General features: G+C 43.7%; 1 protein-coding gene across 5 annotated transcripts in view; it reads right to left on the bottom strand.

The window, feature by feature from the left end:
* Positions 1 to 9,325: 9,325 nt before the first annotated feature.
* The window catches only part of LOC135895925 (Na(+)/citrate cotransporter-like), a 43,661-nt gene continuing 39,910 nt past the window's right edge, over positions 9,326 to 13,076 (bottom strand). For 2 of the 5 annotated variants that reach the window (XM_065424191.2, XM_065424189.2), the window contains one exon: positions 9,327 to 11,384. In XM_065424191.2, the coding sequence (XP_065280263.1) occupies positions 11,202 to 11,384 (183 nt within the window). In that variant the 3' untranslated portion in view covers positions 9,327 to 11,201. Of the gene's footprint in view, positions 11,385 to 13,076 lie in introns of all 5 variants that reach the window. The other 3 variants (XM_065424190.2, XM_065424188.2, XM_065424187.2) reach the window with 3 other exon arrangements.

The following is a 13,076-nucleotide window of genomic DNA, read 5'->3' as shown; positions in this document are numbered from 1 at the left end:
TGCCGCAGCTCCTGAGAAGGGGTCGCATAGAAGGGGAGCATATACAGTAAATCTATCCGGCAAAGACACGTAACGGCTCCTGAGCACAACGCATGGAATAGCAGACCGTCCCTGCAGTTCCCAAAGTTATGCAGGTTAAGTACATGGACCAAACCCGCAGTCGGAGCAATAACCTGCCTGGGCCAGTCCCATAGTCCGTGCAAAATGGGGTGCGGCCCACGGAGATTTTTGTTTCTTAATTACAATGCACAGTGTCATTTTATGGTGCCGTTTATCTGCATCAATAAAGTTTTTCGTGATGTTTTGGAATAAACTTGTACGGTTTATTTGTGAACGTTTAGGGCTAAAACAACCCGGCGTCGATGAGCAGGAACTCGTGTCACATGTCCACTCACGCACCGCCTGCATGAATGACGTTTATCTATATATATATTATGCCCTGATAATATAGTTATCATAATTCAGCTAAGTTTACGTACGTTTACCGTGTCAAGAGTAAGACATCAACTATAGGGATGTCCTGCGCTTTTCCGCATATATAATGTGATTGAAACCATTAAAAACATTCTCAGATATTGAAACAACCATGTGCCGTCTCAAAATGGGCAAAAAAAAAAAAGAAATGGAAAAGAGAAACATAATAGGGCAGATCCAACGCACTTGTTGGAATCTAGGTTAACTGAGTTTACTTGAATCGTTTCAATTAAATGCTATGCAAACAGACACATGATTTATGTGGTGGTATTTTATTTGCAACTTATGCAATAGTTACAGTTTCCGCCTAAATGCAAACGCAAGTTCACATGATTTCATGGTATGCGACGTGGATGGAGCCAGTCTGACAAGCCATAATAAACGACGCTTTGCAAGTGGTGAAAGGAGCATCTTGAGTTGAAGTATATGCACAGAGAAGTAGTGAACACTATGATGAATATTTAAAGAATCAACATTTTTGCTGAACGCGTCATCAATCAAACAACCCCACAATGCGGTTCACGTGACCGCCGAAACCGCCCGCTAAACCTGTCGGATGGCCTTTGTCCTTGGTAAACGTTCTTCGCCCTACGAACAATTTTCGTGCCTTTCCTTCCCGCAACTTAGCTGTGTGGGGGATGCCATGCTTCGTCCACGGCATCTCACTAAGACATATTCTGAAATCCGGTGGTACATCAAACAAGCGAGGTCGTCAGAACATTTTAGAGCACAAAAGAAACAAGCAACACAATAAAAAACACAGAGAAAGCTAAAAGACAGATTAATGACAGGACGAAGCGCCTTGTCCTGCCGTTCCTTTGTCTTGCGTCTTTTTTTTTTGTGGTTTTGAAAAGTTCTCAAACTGAATGCCAACCAACTACTGCACTCTTGTCAATCTTGCTCCTAAGGAAGCCACAAGCTGCATAATATCAGGGTTTCATGTCCTACAGTATCGAGTCGTATTGTGAATCAGGATAAAACTCGTGCCTGGATACTTATCGGGCACTGTGTTAAGGACCGGTCCACTAAGTCACAACCTTCGATTGAAGCGTTTTCACTACATCATTCCTCGGATCAACTCGGTTTTGTAACACTCATTCACTGTATTGCCCCATATTTCTTATAGATGACCTGCGGCATGGCTTACTCTACTCGGCAACAAACTCCCCGACCGATGGACAGATAAAGAATCTCACAATTTGGCCACCAGTGCGAAACAATGAATGCGATCGCAACATGTTACAATATTACACGAAGCGTAAGACTCACAGCTCTAGTGACAGTATGAATTGAAGTAAAGCTAAGCTAAGTAAAAATGAGCTGAGGTCCGTGCTAGGGGTCTTCTATTTGAATGGGCACGGCCATCGGACAATTTGATTTATGTCATTAATTAAAGCCAACTTGTTTTCTACTGGCTTTACCGCTACTTTTTCCGTATTGGGCGTGTTTGAAACCTCTTTCCTGGGCCGACCCAGATTGTAGTGCAAAGCCACGACAGTAAGATTACATCATTTTCAGTTTTGAGTTTCAGTTTTGGCGTCCGAGCGTGAACGAGCTCGGCCCCGGCCTCGCCGCATTGCCGGGGTGCCTGGGGACGGACGCATACGGCCCGCGCTGGGAGGCTTCACCGTGGTGCCTGGGCAGAGTCAGATATTCGAGGAACATATCTTGCAAAGCATTTCTATGAGCGGAGTGCCATTGGAGCCAAGGTCTTAGACCATATGCCTGCATGTTGTGCATTTTTATATTTAAAAATCTTGGTGCATGATTAGTTGGGACAATATATATATATATATATATATATATATATATATATATATACTTCATATTCTATATGGTCATCTTGGGCGATGTGCCAAAGTTTGGAGGCACTGTGCATTGGAGGCAAGTCACAGCTTGACGACAGTGCGCAATTACAGCCAAGGCGTCACATCATATGCCTGCATGTTGTGCATTCTAATATTTTGAAATCTTGGTGCCGAATAGTGGGCACATCTTGTCTATCACACACGTCTATGCTGCAGAGCATTACCGTGGAAGCAGTGCCGTTGGAGCCAAGGTCTTACATCATAGCCTGCATGTTGTCTCAAGCAAACACCGTCCTCGGAATGTTTTCCTGAAAGATATACTTTAATATAATTTTCAGAATACGTCGCAGCCTTGACATTTATGAAAGCACGTAAAAGATTTTGGTGCAGAGTGCAATCCCTTTATCTAAATACACTGAACGCTTAACAATGTTTTTAGAAAAGCTTGGATCTGTTGAAAAAATCGTGATCTCTTGCACTTGGTGAGAGAGGCAGCATACTCCTTTCATTCTTTCTCTCTCTCTCTCTCTCTCACTCACTCACTCTCTCTCGCTCTCGCTCTCTCTTCCTTTCTTTCTTTTTTTCTTTCTTTCCCGTTTCTCCTCTTGCTGCCACTGTCCATGCTGCCATCAGTCGTATTTTTATCCCTGCCCGAGTCTGTTTCAGTGCTCACTTTTTTTTTTCTAGCTCACCGCATGAACTGTCGAAATGCAGCAACCGGCTGCACAACCTACACTCTTGTCTGCGCCTTTGCATTGCAGCTGGAGTCTGCCGTCACGAAGCTACCCCGCTTTGTCGAATGTGGAAAGGGCGTCCTTCACTAAGTCTTTTAGTACCGAATCGAATGGACCGACGACGCCTCGTGTGATGACTGTGGTAGCGAGGAGACCCTTCAACACCTTCTCTGTGACTGTCCTCGCTACAATTTACAGAGACGATCGCTCGCAATCGCGATAGCACGCTTTGACCAAAGGCCTCTAACAGAGGAACTTACTTTAGAATGCCGACATCACAAGCCATCGCAGCGGAGGGCGACGAGAGCACTGTTGCAGTTTTTAAGGTCAACAGAATTGCCTGAACAGATGTTTATAGGGCTTCAAGTGCTACTGTGCTGTGCGGTGACGGTATGCGGTGACAGTGACCGACGTGATTGCATGTCTACGCTCCTTTCTTGCTTCATCTCTAATTTGCTTTCACTTTACCGCCCCCTTCTCGCCGGCGTAGGGTAGCAAGCCGGATCTTCCCATCTGGTTAACCTCCCTGCCTAACCCTTTCTTCTCTCTCTCTCTCTCTATCTATATATATACATACACACACATATATATATATATATATATATATATATATATATATATATATATATATATATATATATATAATACCCATCGTGATCAAGACAAACACTCTTACCGCGCATAAATCCAAGTTTTTAGGCATGTGCGGCTCTCTGGGCTGCACTTCTCGGCGACAAGATAGCATCGCCGCCTATGGGATTATGGGACTGAGCTATGTCGAGTGCTCGGTTGCCGTAGTCGGAAGTTCGAATCCCTCTATAAGGGTGTTCTTTTTTTTTTTACGATGGTGAGCTTGAAATTCACCTCCTGCAGTGCACATCTGCAAGCTTGAAGCGACTCCTGGGACCGGCAAAACATGCCGAGACCGAGTGGGGCTACACTAATCCAGGTACAACCAAAATAGGAAGGCCCAGTAAGCTTCAACGCGACATTCCCTCACCAGAACAGGAATTGGCCTCCCTGGTGATGTATTAGGCCACTCCCTCCCAGACGACTCACTCAATTACCCAATAGCCCTCCGTCCCCAGCAGCTGCGGAGCACCTGACCAAGGCGGTGGTCAGACTTGCAACGTAGCAGAGGGTGCTATGAATCTCCGGGTCCGGAGAGGCCACCAATGGAAACTGACTCTCGCAACGTTTAACACTCTAACCCTCTTCAGGGAGGCTAGTTAAACAGGATTCTTTGAGGAACTATCAGACATCGTGGGGTATCATCGGTCTTAATGAGATTAGAAGAACTGGTGAAGCTTATACATTGCTGAAAAACGGACATGTTCTCTGCTATAGAGGTCTCGTAGATAAGAAGCAATACGGTGTAGGATTCATAATCTATAAGCACATAGCGGGAAACATTGACGAATTCTACAGCATTAACGAGAAGGTAGCAGTAGTCGTAATCAAACTTATTGTACATATTAAAGGTAGTACAAGCCTAAGCTAAACATCCAGTCATGATGATGAAGAAGTACATTGGTTTTATGAATATGTTGAATTAGCGATGAGAAAAGTGCAAACTAAATTTACTGCAGTAATGGGCGACTTCAATGCAAAAGTGGGGAGAAAGCAGGCTAGTGAACAAGCAATGGGCAACTGCGGCATCCATTCTAGAAACGCTAGAGTATACCCGCCGTGGTTGCTCAGTGGCTATGGTGTTAGGCTGCTGAGCACGAGGTCGCGGGATCGAATCCCGGCCACGGCGGCCGCATTTCGATGGGGGCGAAATGCGAAAACACCCGTGTACTTAGATTTGGGTGCACGTTAAAGAACCCCAGGTGGTCGAAATTTCCGGAGTCCTCCACTAGGCGTGCCTCATAATCAGAAAGTGGTTTTGGCACGTAAAACCCCATAATTTAATTTTTATTTAACGCTAGAGTATAGATGCTGGTAGAACTCGCAGAAAGGAATAAGCTTCGAATAATGAACACCTTGTTCAGGAAGCGTAGCAACAGAAAGTGGATCTGGAATGGTCAAACAAGAAATAAAATTGACTTCATACTTTCTGCTGATCCCAGCATAGTGCAGCATGTAGAAGGGAGAAGTAGGGTAAGGTGCAGTGATCACAGGTCAGTGAGGGCTAGGATTCACCTCAATTTAAGAAGAGAAAGAGCAAAATTGATCGAGAACAAACAGGTCAGCCTAGAGGCAGTAAGGGTAAAAACAGAGAAATTCAGGCTAGTACTTACAAATAAATATGCAGCCTTAGAACACAGAGACTATGATGACATAGAGCTAATGAATGAAACCGTAACTAGATGGGCTACAGAGGCAGAAATTGAAGTGGGACGCAAGGCACCAAGGCAATCAGTGGGCAAGCTTTGCCAAATAACAAAGGACATAATAAAGAAACGGCAAAGCATGAAAGTGTCCAACTCAAGAAATTAGATAGAATTCGCGGAACTGTCAAACCTGATCTACAAGGCGAAAACAAATGATATACGAAACTATAACATGAGAAAGACTGACGAAGCCGTAAAAAATGGACGCAGCCTGACATCAGTGTGAAGGAAACTTGCCATAAGACAAACTACTATGCATGCATTGAAGGATAAGTCGAGTAATATCAGCAATCTGGAAGATATAGTAAAAGAAGTTCAAGAATTCTATACTAACCTCTAGCATCCCCAGAGCAGTCAGGATGCATCCACTAGAAAGAGTAATTAAAAGGATACAGAAACCCATCCTATAAATAGCGGTGAGGTTAGAAGGGCCTTGCAAGACATGAAGCGAGGAAGAGCGGCAGGAAAAGATGGAATAACAGTTATTTAATCAAAGATGGAGGAGACATAAAGCTTGGAAAACGCGCGGCTCTTTATAAGACATGTCTATCGACTGTAAGGGTCCCAGAAAAGTGTAAGAATGCAAACATCATACTAATCGACAAGAAGGAAGACGTTAAAGAATTGAAAAATTATAGGCCAATTTCCTTACTTCCTGTATTATATAAGATATTTACCAAAATAATCTCCAATACAATAAGGGCAACACTGAACTTTAGTCAACAAAAATAAAAGGCTGGCTTCAGGAAGTGGTGCTCTACAATGAATCACATCCAAGTCATTAAACATGTTATCGAGAAATTCACAAAGTATAATAAGCCTCTCTATATCGCTTTCATTGATTACGAAAAGGCATTTGATTCAATAGAGATACCAGCAGTCATAGAGACATTACGTAATAAAGGAGTACAGAGCACTTACGGGAATACCTTGGAAAATAGCTACAGAGGTTCTACAGCTACTTTAATTCTACACCAGAAAAGCAGGAAGATACCTATAAAGAAATGGGTCTGACAGGGAGACACAACCTCCCCAATGCTATTCACTGCGTGGTTGGAAGAAGTATTCAAGTTAATAAACTGGGTAGGCTAAGGAGAAAGGATCGACGGCGAATATCTCAGCAACCTTCTGTTTGCCGATGACATTGTTCTATTGAGCAACAATGCAGAATAGTTACAACAAATCATTGAGGACCTTAAGAGGGAGAGTGTAATGTGGGGTTGAAGATTATATGCAGAAGACAATGATGATGATGAGTAGCCGGGCAAAGGAACAAGAGTTCAGGATCGCCAGTCAACCTCTAGAGTGTGCGAAGGAGTACATTTACCTAGGTCAATTAATTACAGGGAATCCTGATCATGAGAAGGAAATTCATAGAAGAATAAAAATGGGTTAGGTCTCATACGGCAGACATTGTCAGCTCCTGACTGGAAGCTTACCATTATCATTGAAAAGGGAGGTGTTCAATCAGTGCATTTTACCAGTGCTGACATATGGGGCAGGGACTTGGAGACTGAAAAGAAGCTTGAGAACATGCTAAGGACCGCGCAAAGAGTGATGGAATGAAGATTGCTAGGCATAATTTTAAGAGATAGAAAGAGAGCGATTAGAATAAGACAGCTAACGGGTATAGACGATAGTCTAATTGACATCTAGAGAAAAAAATGGAGCTGGGCAGGTCATGTAACCCGCCAGTTATGAAACCGTTGGACCATTAGGGTTACAGAATGGGTACCAAGAGAAGAGAAACGCAGTCGAGGACGGCAGAAGACGAAATTGAGCGATGAAATGAGGAGATTTGCGGGCGCTAGGTGGAATCGGCTGGCGCACGACAGGGGTAATTGGAGATCGCAGGGAGAGGCCTTCATCCCGCAGTGGACATAAAACAGGCTGCTGCTGCTGCTGCTGCTGCTGCTGCTGCTGCTGCTGCTGCTGCTGCTGATGATGATGACTGTTTCACAGCTTTTATGATTCATCATCAGCCTGGTTACGCCCACTGCAGGGAAAAGGCCTCTCCCATACTTCTCCAACAACCCCGGTCATGTACTAATTGTGGCCATGCCGTCCCTGCAAACTTCTTAATCTCATCCGCCCACCTAACTTTCTGCCACCCCCTGCTACGCTTCCCTTCCCATGGAATCCAGTCCGTAACCCTTAATGACCATCGGTTATGTTTCCTCCTCATTACATGTCCTCCCCATGCCCATTCCTTTTTCTTGATTTCAACTAAGATGTCATTAACTCGTGTTTGTTCCTTCACCCAATCTGCTCTTTTCTTATAACTTAATGTTACACCTATCATTCTTTCCATAGCTCTTTGCGTCGTCCTCCATTTGAGTAGAACCTTATTCGTAAGCCTCCAGGTTTCTGTCCCGTAGGTGAGTACTGGTAAGACACAGCTATTATACACTTTTCTCTTGAAGGATAATGGCAACCTGCTGTTCATGATCTGAGAATGCCTGCCAAACGCACCCCAGCCCATTCTTATCCTCGTGACTATTTCCGTCTCATGATCCGGATCCGCCGTCACTACCTGCCCTAAGTAGATGTATTCCCTTACCACTTCCAGTGCCTCGCTACCTATAGTAAATTGCTGTTCTCTTCCGAGACTTAAATATTACTGTAGTTTTCTGCAGATTAATCTTTAGACCCACTCTTCTGCTTTGTCTCTCCAGGTCAGTGAGCATGCATTGCAATTGGTCTCCTGAGTTACTAAGCAAGGCAATAACATCAGCGAATCGCAAGTTACTAAGGTATTTTCCATTAACTTTTATCCCCAATTCTTCCCAATCCAGGTCTCTGAATACCTCCTGTAAACAGGCTGTGAATAGCATTGGAGAGGTCGTATCTCCCTGTCTGACGCCTTTCTTTATTGGGATTTTGTTGCTTTCTTTGTGGAGGACTACGGTGGCTGTGGAGCCGCTATAGATATCTTCCAGTATTTTTACATATGGCTCATCTACACCCTGATTCCGTAATGCCTCCATGACTGCTGAGGTTTCGACAGAATCAAACGCTTTCTCGTAATCAATGAAAGCTATATATAAGGGTTGGTTATATTCCGCACATTTCTCTATCACCTGATTGATAGTGTGAATATGGTCTATGGTTGGGTAGCCTTTACGGAATCCTGCCTGGTGCTTTGCTTGACAGAAGTCTAAGGTGTTCCTGATTCTATTTGCGATTATCTTAGTAAATAGTTCGTAGGCAACGGACAGTAAGCTGATCGGTCTATAATTTTTCAAGTCTTTGGCGTCCCCTTTCTTATGGAATAGGATTATGTTAGTGTTCTTCCAAGGTTCCGGTACGCTCGAGGTCATGAGGCATTGCGTATACAGGGTGGACAGTTTCTCTAGAACAATCTGCCCACCATCTTTAAACAAATCTGCTGTTACCTGATCCTCCCCAGCTGCCTTCCCCCTTTGCATATCTCCCAAGGCTTCCTTTACTTCTTCCGGCGTTACCTGTGCGATTTCGAATTCCTCTAGACTATTTTCTCTTCCATTATCGTCATGGGTGCCACTGGTACTGTATAAATCTGTATATAACTCCTCAGCCACTTGAACTATCTCATCCATATTAGTAATGATATTGCCGGCTTTGTCTCTTAACGCATAAATCTCATTCTTGTCAATTCCCAGTTTCTTCTTCACTGTTTTTAGGCTTCCTCCGTTCCTGAGAGCTTGTTCAATTCTATCCATATTATACTTCCTTATGTCAGCTGTCTTACGCTTGTTAACTTCGAAAGTTCTGCCAGTTTTATATTTAGGTGTGAGAATATTTAACATAAAAGTCATACGCTGTCGGCGTTTCCTTTCATGACGTTTACTTGTGGGCTGCCATTCTGGAAATTACAAAGAATAATTCATCAAAGAATGTAAGACCTGGTATGAGCAACTTTAGTGGACTATAGTGATAGAATGGTGTGGCTTTATAACCCGCATATACCGCATTGCATATGGCGTCGCGCGGCAGATACATACATATACCTAAATATATATACAAAACCTGACGGCAACGGCAAAAATTCGATTTCAGTGTCCATATTATTCATTTCGTTTTTAACACTGCTGCTCTCAACCAGGAGCATAGCAGGAGGGCAATACAGAAAGTCAATACAAACATAGGGAAATGCTGCAAATAGGCAAGGATACATTTTATACAAGTATAAAAAATCTAGAAAGAGAAGAGGAAGTGGTTACAGTAAGAAAAACAAGAAAAGAAAGAAGAGTGGTTGCATAAATATGTAAATGCGTTTTTCATGCATCTCTGTCAAACACTATTGTGTTTGTATTTGGCAGAGATTGAATTGCGTTTAGACATTAGAAACAGCCATTCAACATTGCATAACTCATTTTGAAACGGAAGAAATGGGGGAAAGAACTACACCAAAATTAAAATAATAAAAGGAATAATCAAATGGTCAAAAATAAAAAAAATAGCAATAAGAACCGTTCCCCGAGGGCGCAACGAACAATGATTCTGGGAGAAGTGTGGCGTAATTTGTGGTTAGGACAAATTTATGGTGCTTTAGAACCTTCAACTGTACTAGTGAATTTAGGGAGTGATTTGGTGCTTGTGACAGATGGGACAGTTGATTGCATTCTCGCACAGCTAGTGAAAGAAAAAGAATGTTTAGAAGTTTTATTGATAGGAATATTCAGTTAGCATATTTCGATGGTTTTGACGTGAAGTCGAGTTTGGAAAATCGCAGGTCCTTTTTCCATTAAAGTTTTTTCCGTCCTGTGTAATTAGCCGCGGATTTTTCAAAGTTTTTTTGAACAAGCTGGAACAAAAACTTTAGGCGCGCTTCTTTCCGGTAGCCGCTCCCTCCGCTAGCGTTTCCACACATGATGCAGCTGGAAGAATAGTGGGTGGGTCAATGAGCCTGTACTCATTATGCACAAACCTTATGGCTTTCCTTTGCACTCCTTCCAGTTTTTGCTGATTTAGTCGTTGTGTGAGGGAATCAAACCACGTTTGTACATTCCACGATTGGTCATATCAATGTCTTGGCGAGCCACTTAAGGGGAGTAGGCGCTAGCTTTAGACAATTGATATCACAATAAAGAAATCCGGAGGGAGGGGAAAAGTTTAGCCAAAAAAAAAGCGTCCTTTTGAAATTGTTCCCGATGACAGTGAATTATGGAAAAACAAGTCTGTGAAACATCACACGCGTTTGACCTTTGGATGTCATGAGAACAGTAAGAACGATCTACTATAGCGTAAGTATATGCGCTGCCAGATTGCCTTGATTAATATATTACCCACAACGTCATTAATACATCACTGGAAAACTTACTTGCGTCAGTTGCACACGGCTACCTCCTATGCGGCTTTCAAATTAGATTAAGACTCAACCGAATCGCTCGAAATTGCAGACATGAAATGATGTGTGCTTATATGGTGAGTAGAACGAAATAAATGTGTCTACGGCATTTGTTCTCCGGGGCACAGGTCAACGCCCTTCCGCGCAACAAAATATATACACTGCTATCTCTTAACTCGTCGTTGTTGCAGCAACTTAAACGAAGCAAGGCGCGTTGACCCGTTGTGCTGTCCGGTTTATAGTTTTCCTACCCGTTGCATGTCCACGTAACGATATCAACGCTGGCACATCGCTCCACGTGACAGCCTGTCCAGAGGGTAGGTCTGTCCGTACTTCACAATACCAGCAGCTGGGTCAAGCTATAACGCGCTACTATTACGGCGAGACAAGAAGAGTAAAGGTAGTGGTGCGATTAAAATACGTGAGCGGCACAAGTGTACACCGAAAGAAAAAGTAAATCATCAAAGAGGCAGCTGAAAGATGGCGCGTCCTCGAGAAAACCACGGCGTCGTCGTAGGTGTCACATTTGCCAGTCGCGCATAGGGCCCATTTCGAGCTCGGTGCTGCCTTTGTAGAAGTAAGTCGCGTTGTCCGTGGCCCAGGTCGGGAACTCGCCGAGGTCGAGCACGAATCGTACCCACGTGCTGGTCGAGATGATCACCACGGAGACGCACAACGCGGCGAGGAAGAGTCCATGTCCGATCTGAAAAAAAAAAGTCTCTCCTGAGGTTGGTTATACGAGACACGATGATTTTCCAAGGCAGCCCTAATTACCGGCTCGTATGTTACGACAGCATGGAAAACTGTTTTTTTTTTTACCTACAGCAGTTACACGCTGAAAGCGCCATCTCCTGAACGTAGCAACTGTCTTGTGATTGGAATAGTAGCCGATTCTTTTTTTTTTCCCTACGCACGGAGGTAAATACGCAAAATTATCTGGTGGTTTGCCATGTTAAGAGGAAGCTTTCGCTCGGGCCGCGCTCCGACGCGCCCAATCCAAATACATGTCAGACGCAAAAATGTTTTTCTGAGATAACCACGGGGACGATTTGAATGAAATTTGCTGCATTTGAAAGAAAAATTTAAATTCTAGTGACGGTTGGAAGTGAAATTTCGATCTAGCGCCTAAATTTTGCTAAGAAGACTTTCGAAAATTCGAAAGTTTGAAAAATATAGAAGCACAACTTTGCAAATTAATAGCTCTGCATCAAGAACAGATATAACATACATCGCGGTTGTGTAAACGGCATCCACTAGACTATTGAAAGTGGACAACTTTGGTATGTCATTTCATATCTTACGAGAATATGCTACGTAGATTGGTCACGTTGTGTACAAGGGTTCTGCAAAAGCCGCATTTCCGTATTACTATTTTTTAAAGATTCATGGGTAACCTATTAATTTTTTCCACTTCAGATGTTCTTCTAGATACAATTTCGATCATTGTGATATCGGTTTTTCACTGCCGACTTTCAGAGTTGTGAACTTAATAGTTTCGTTTTCCGAAAATTTTCGACTTTCGCCACATTCGAAAAAAGTTGACGACCTAAATAATAAATTTGAAACCAGTTAACAGCCACTAGATTTAAAATTTTCTTTTAAATGCGATAAACCTCGCGAAATTTGGTGCAGCGGTTGCCGAGAAAGACGAATTCCCCTTTTACAAGTATTTAGATGGGAGCACCCGAGCTAAAGCTTCCTCTTAATACCCCATCCTGGCGATAGTCCGAGCACTCCACGGGTGATTTTCGTCGTCCGTGTCGACGCAATGGTCTCTATTATAATGCCGGCCCGAGAGACTGCGGCAAGAGCAAGAGACATGGGCCTGCATTGCGCAGCGATTCCACTCGCTCGATTCTATTCCTTTCTTATAACCCACCGCTCACGAGCAGCCAGTCGTGGGGATAAGGTATGTGAAGCACATTTCGTGCCACTGTCGAAGCGCGAGAAAGGAAAAGAATTCGAATAAAATCGTTAGATTATCCCGGTCGCGGTTCTGCAATCATCCGTCTTCAAATTCGAGGTCAACACGTTCCGCAAACAGTTACAATTTAATTTGCGAAAGCATTTGCGGCGAGGAGCGACAGTTTGGACCCGTAGGTTTGGCCTGGCCTCCGGCGAGAGCAGACAGGACACTTCAGCGCCGTGTCAGGATCAGTGCAATCAAACCAGCTAGAACCAGTCTCATGCCAGCGCGACATGTGACACGACATCAGCCACGTCATTTCACGTCGCGCGAGCCGACCAGCTGGCTTCGCCTAGCTTTAGCACACACGAGATACTCTCCGGTCACATGACCTCGAACGGAGCAAACTGCGACCATAATAACGCGTATTTTTTCACCCTAACGTATGGCACAAATGCATCGCGGCAGTTACACGGCATCAAAAGCCGG

Source organism: Dermacentor albipictus, chromosome 2 (genome assembly GCF_038994185.2).
Source record: "Dermacentor albipictus isolate Rhodes 1998 colony chromosome 2, USDA_Dalb.pri_finalv2, whole genome shotgun sequence".
Classification (NCBI taxonomy): domain Eukaryota; kingdom Metazoa; phylum Arthropoda; class Arachnida; order Ixodida; family Ixodidae; genus Dermacentor; species Dermacentor albipictus.
Note: the sequence above shows the minus strand (reverse complement) of the source record. Positions and strands in the feature narration are given on the sequence as shown.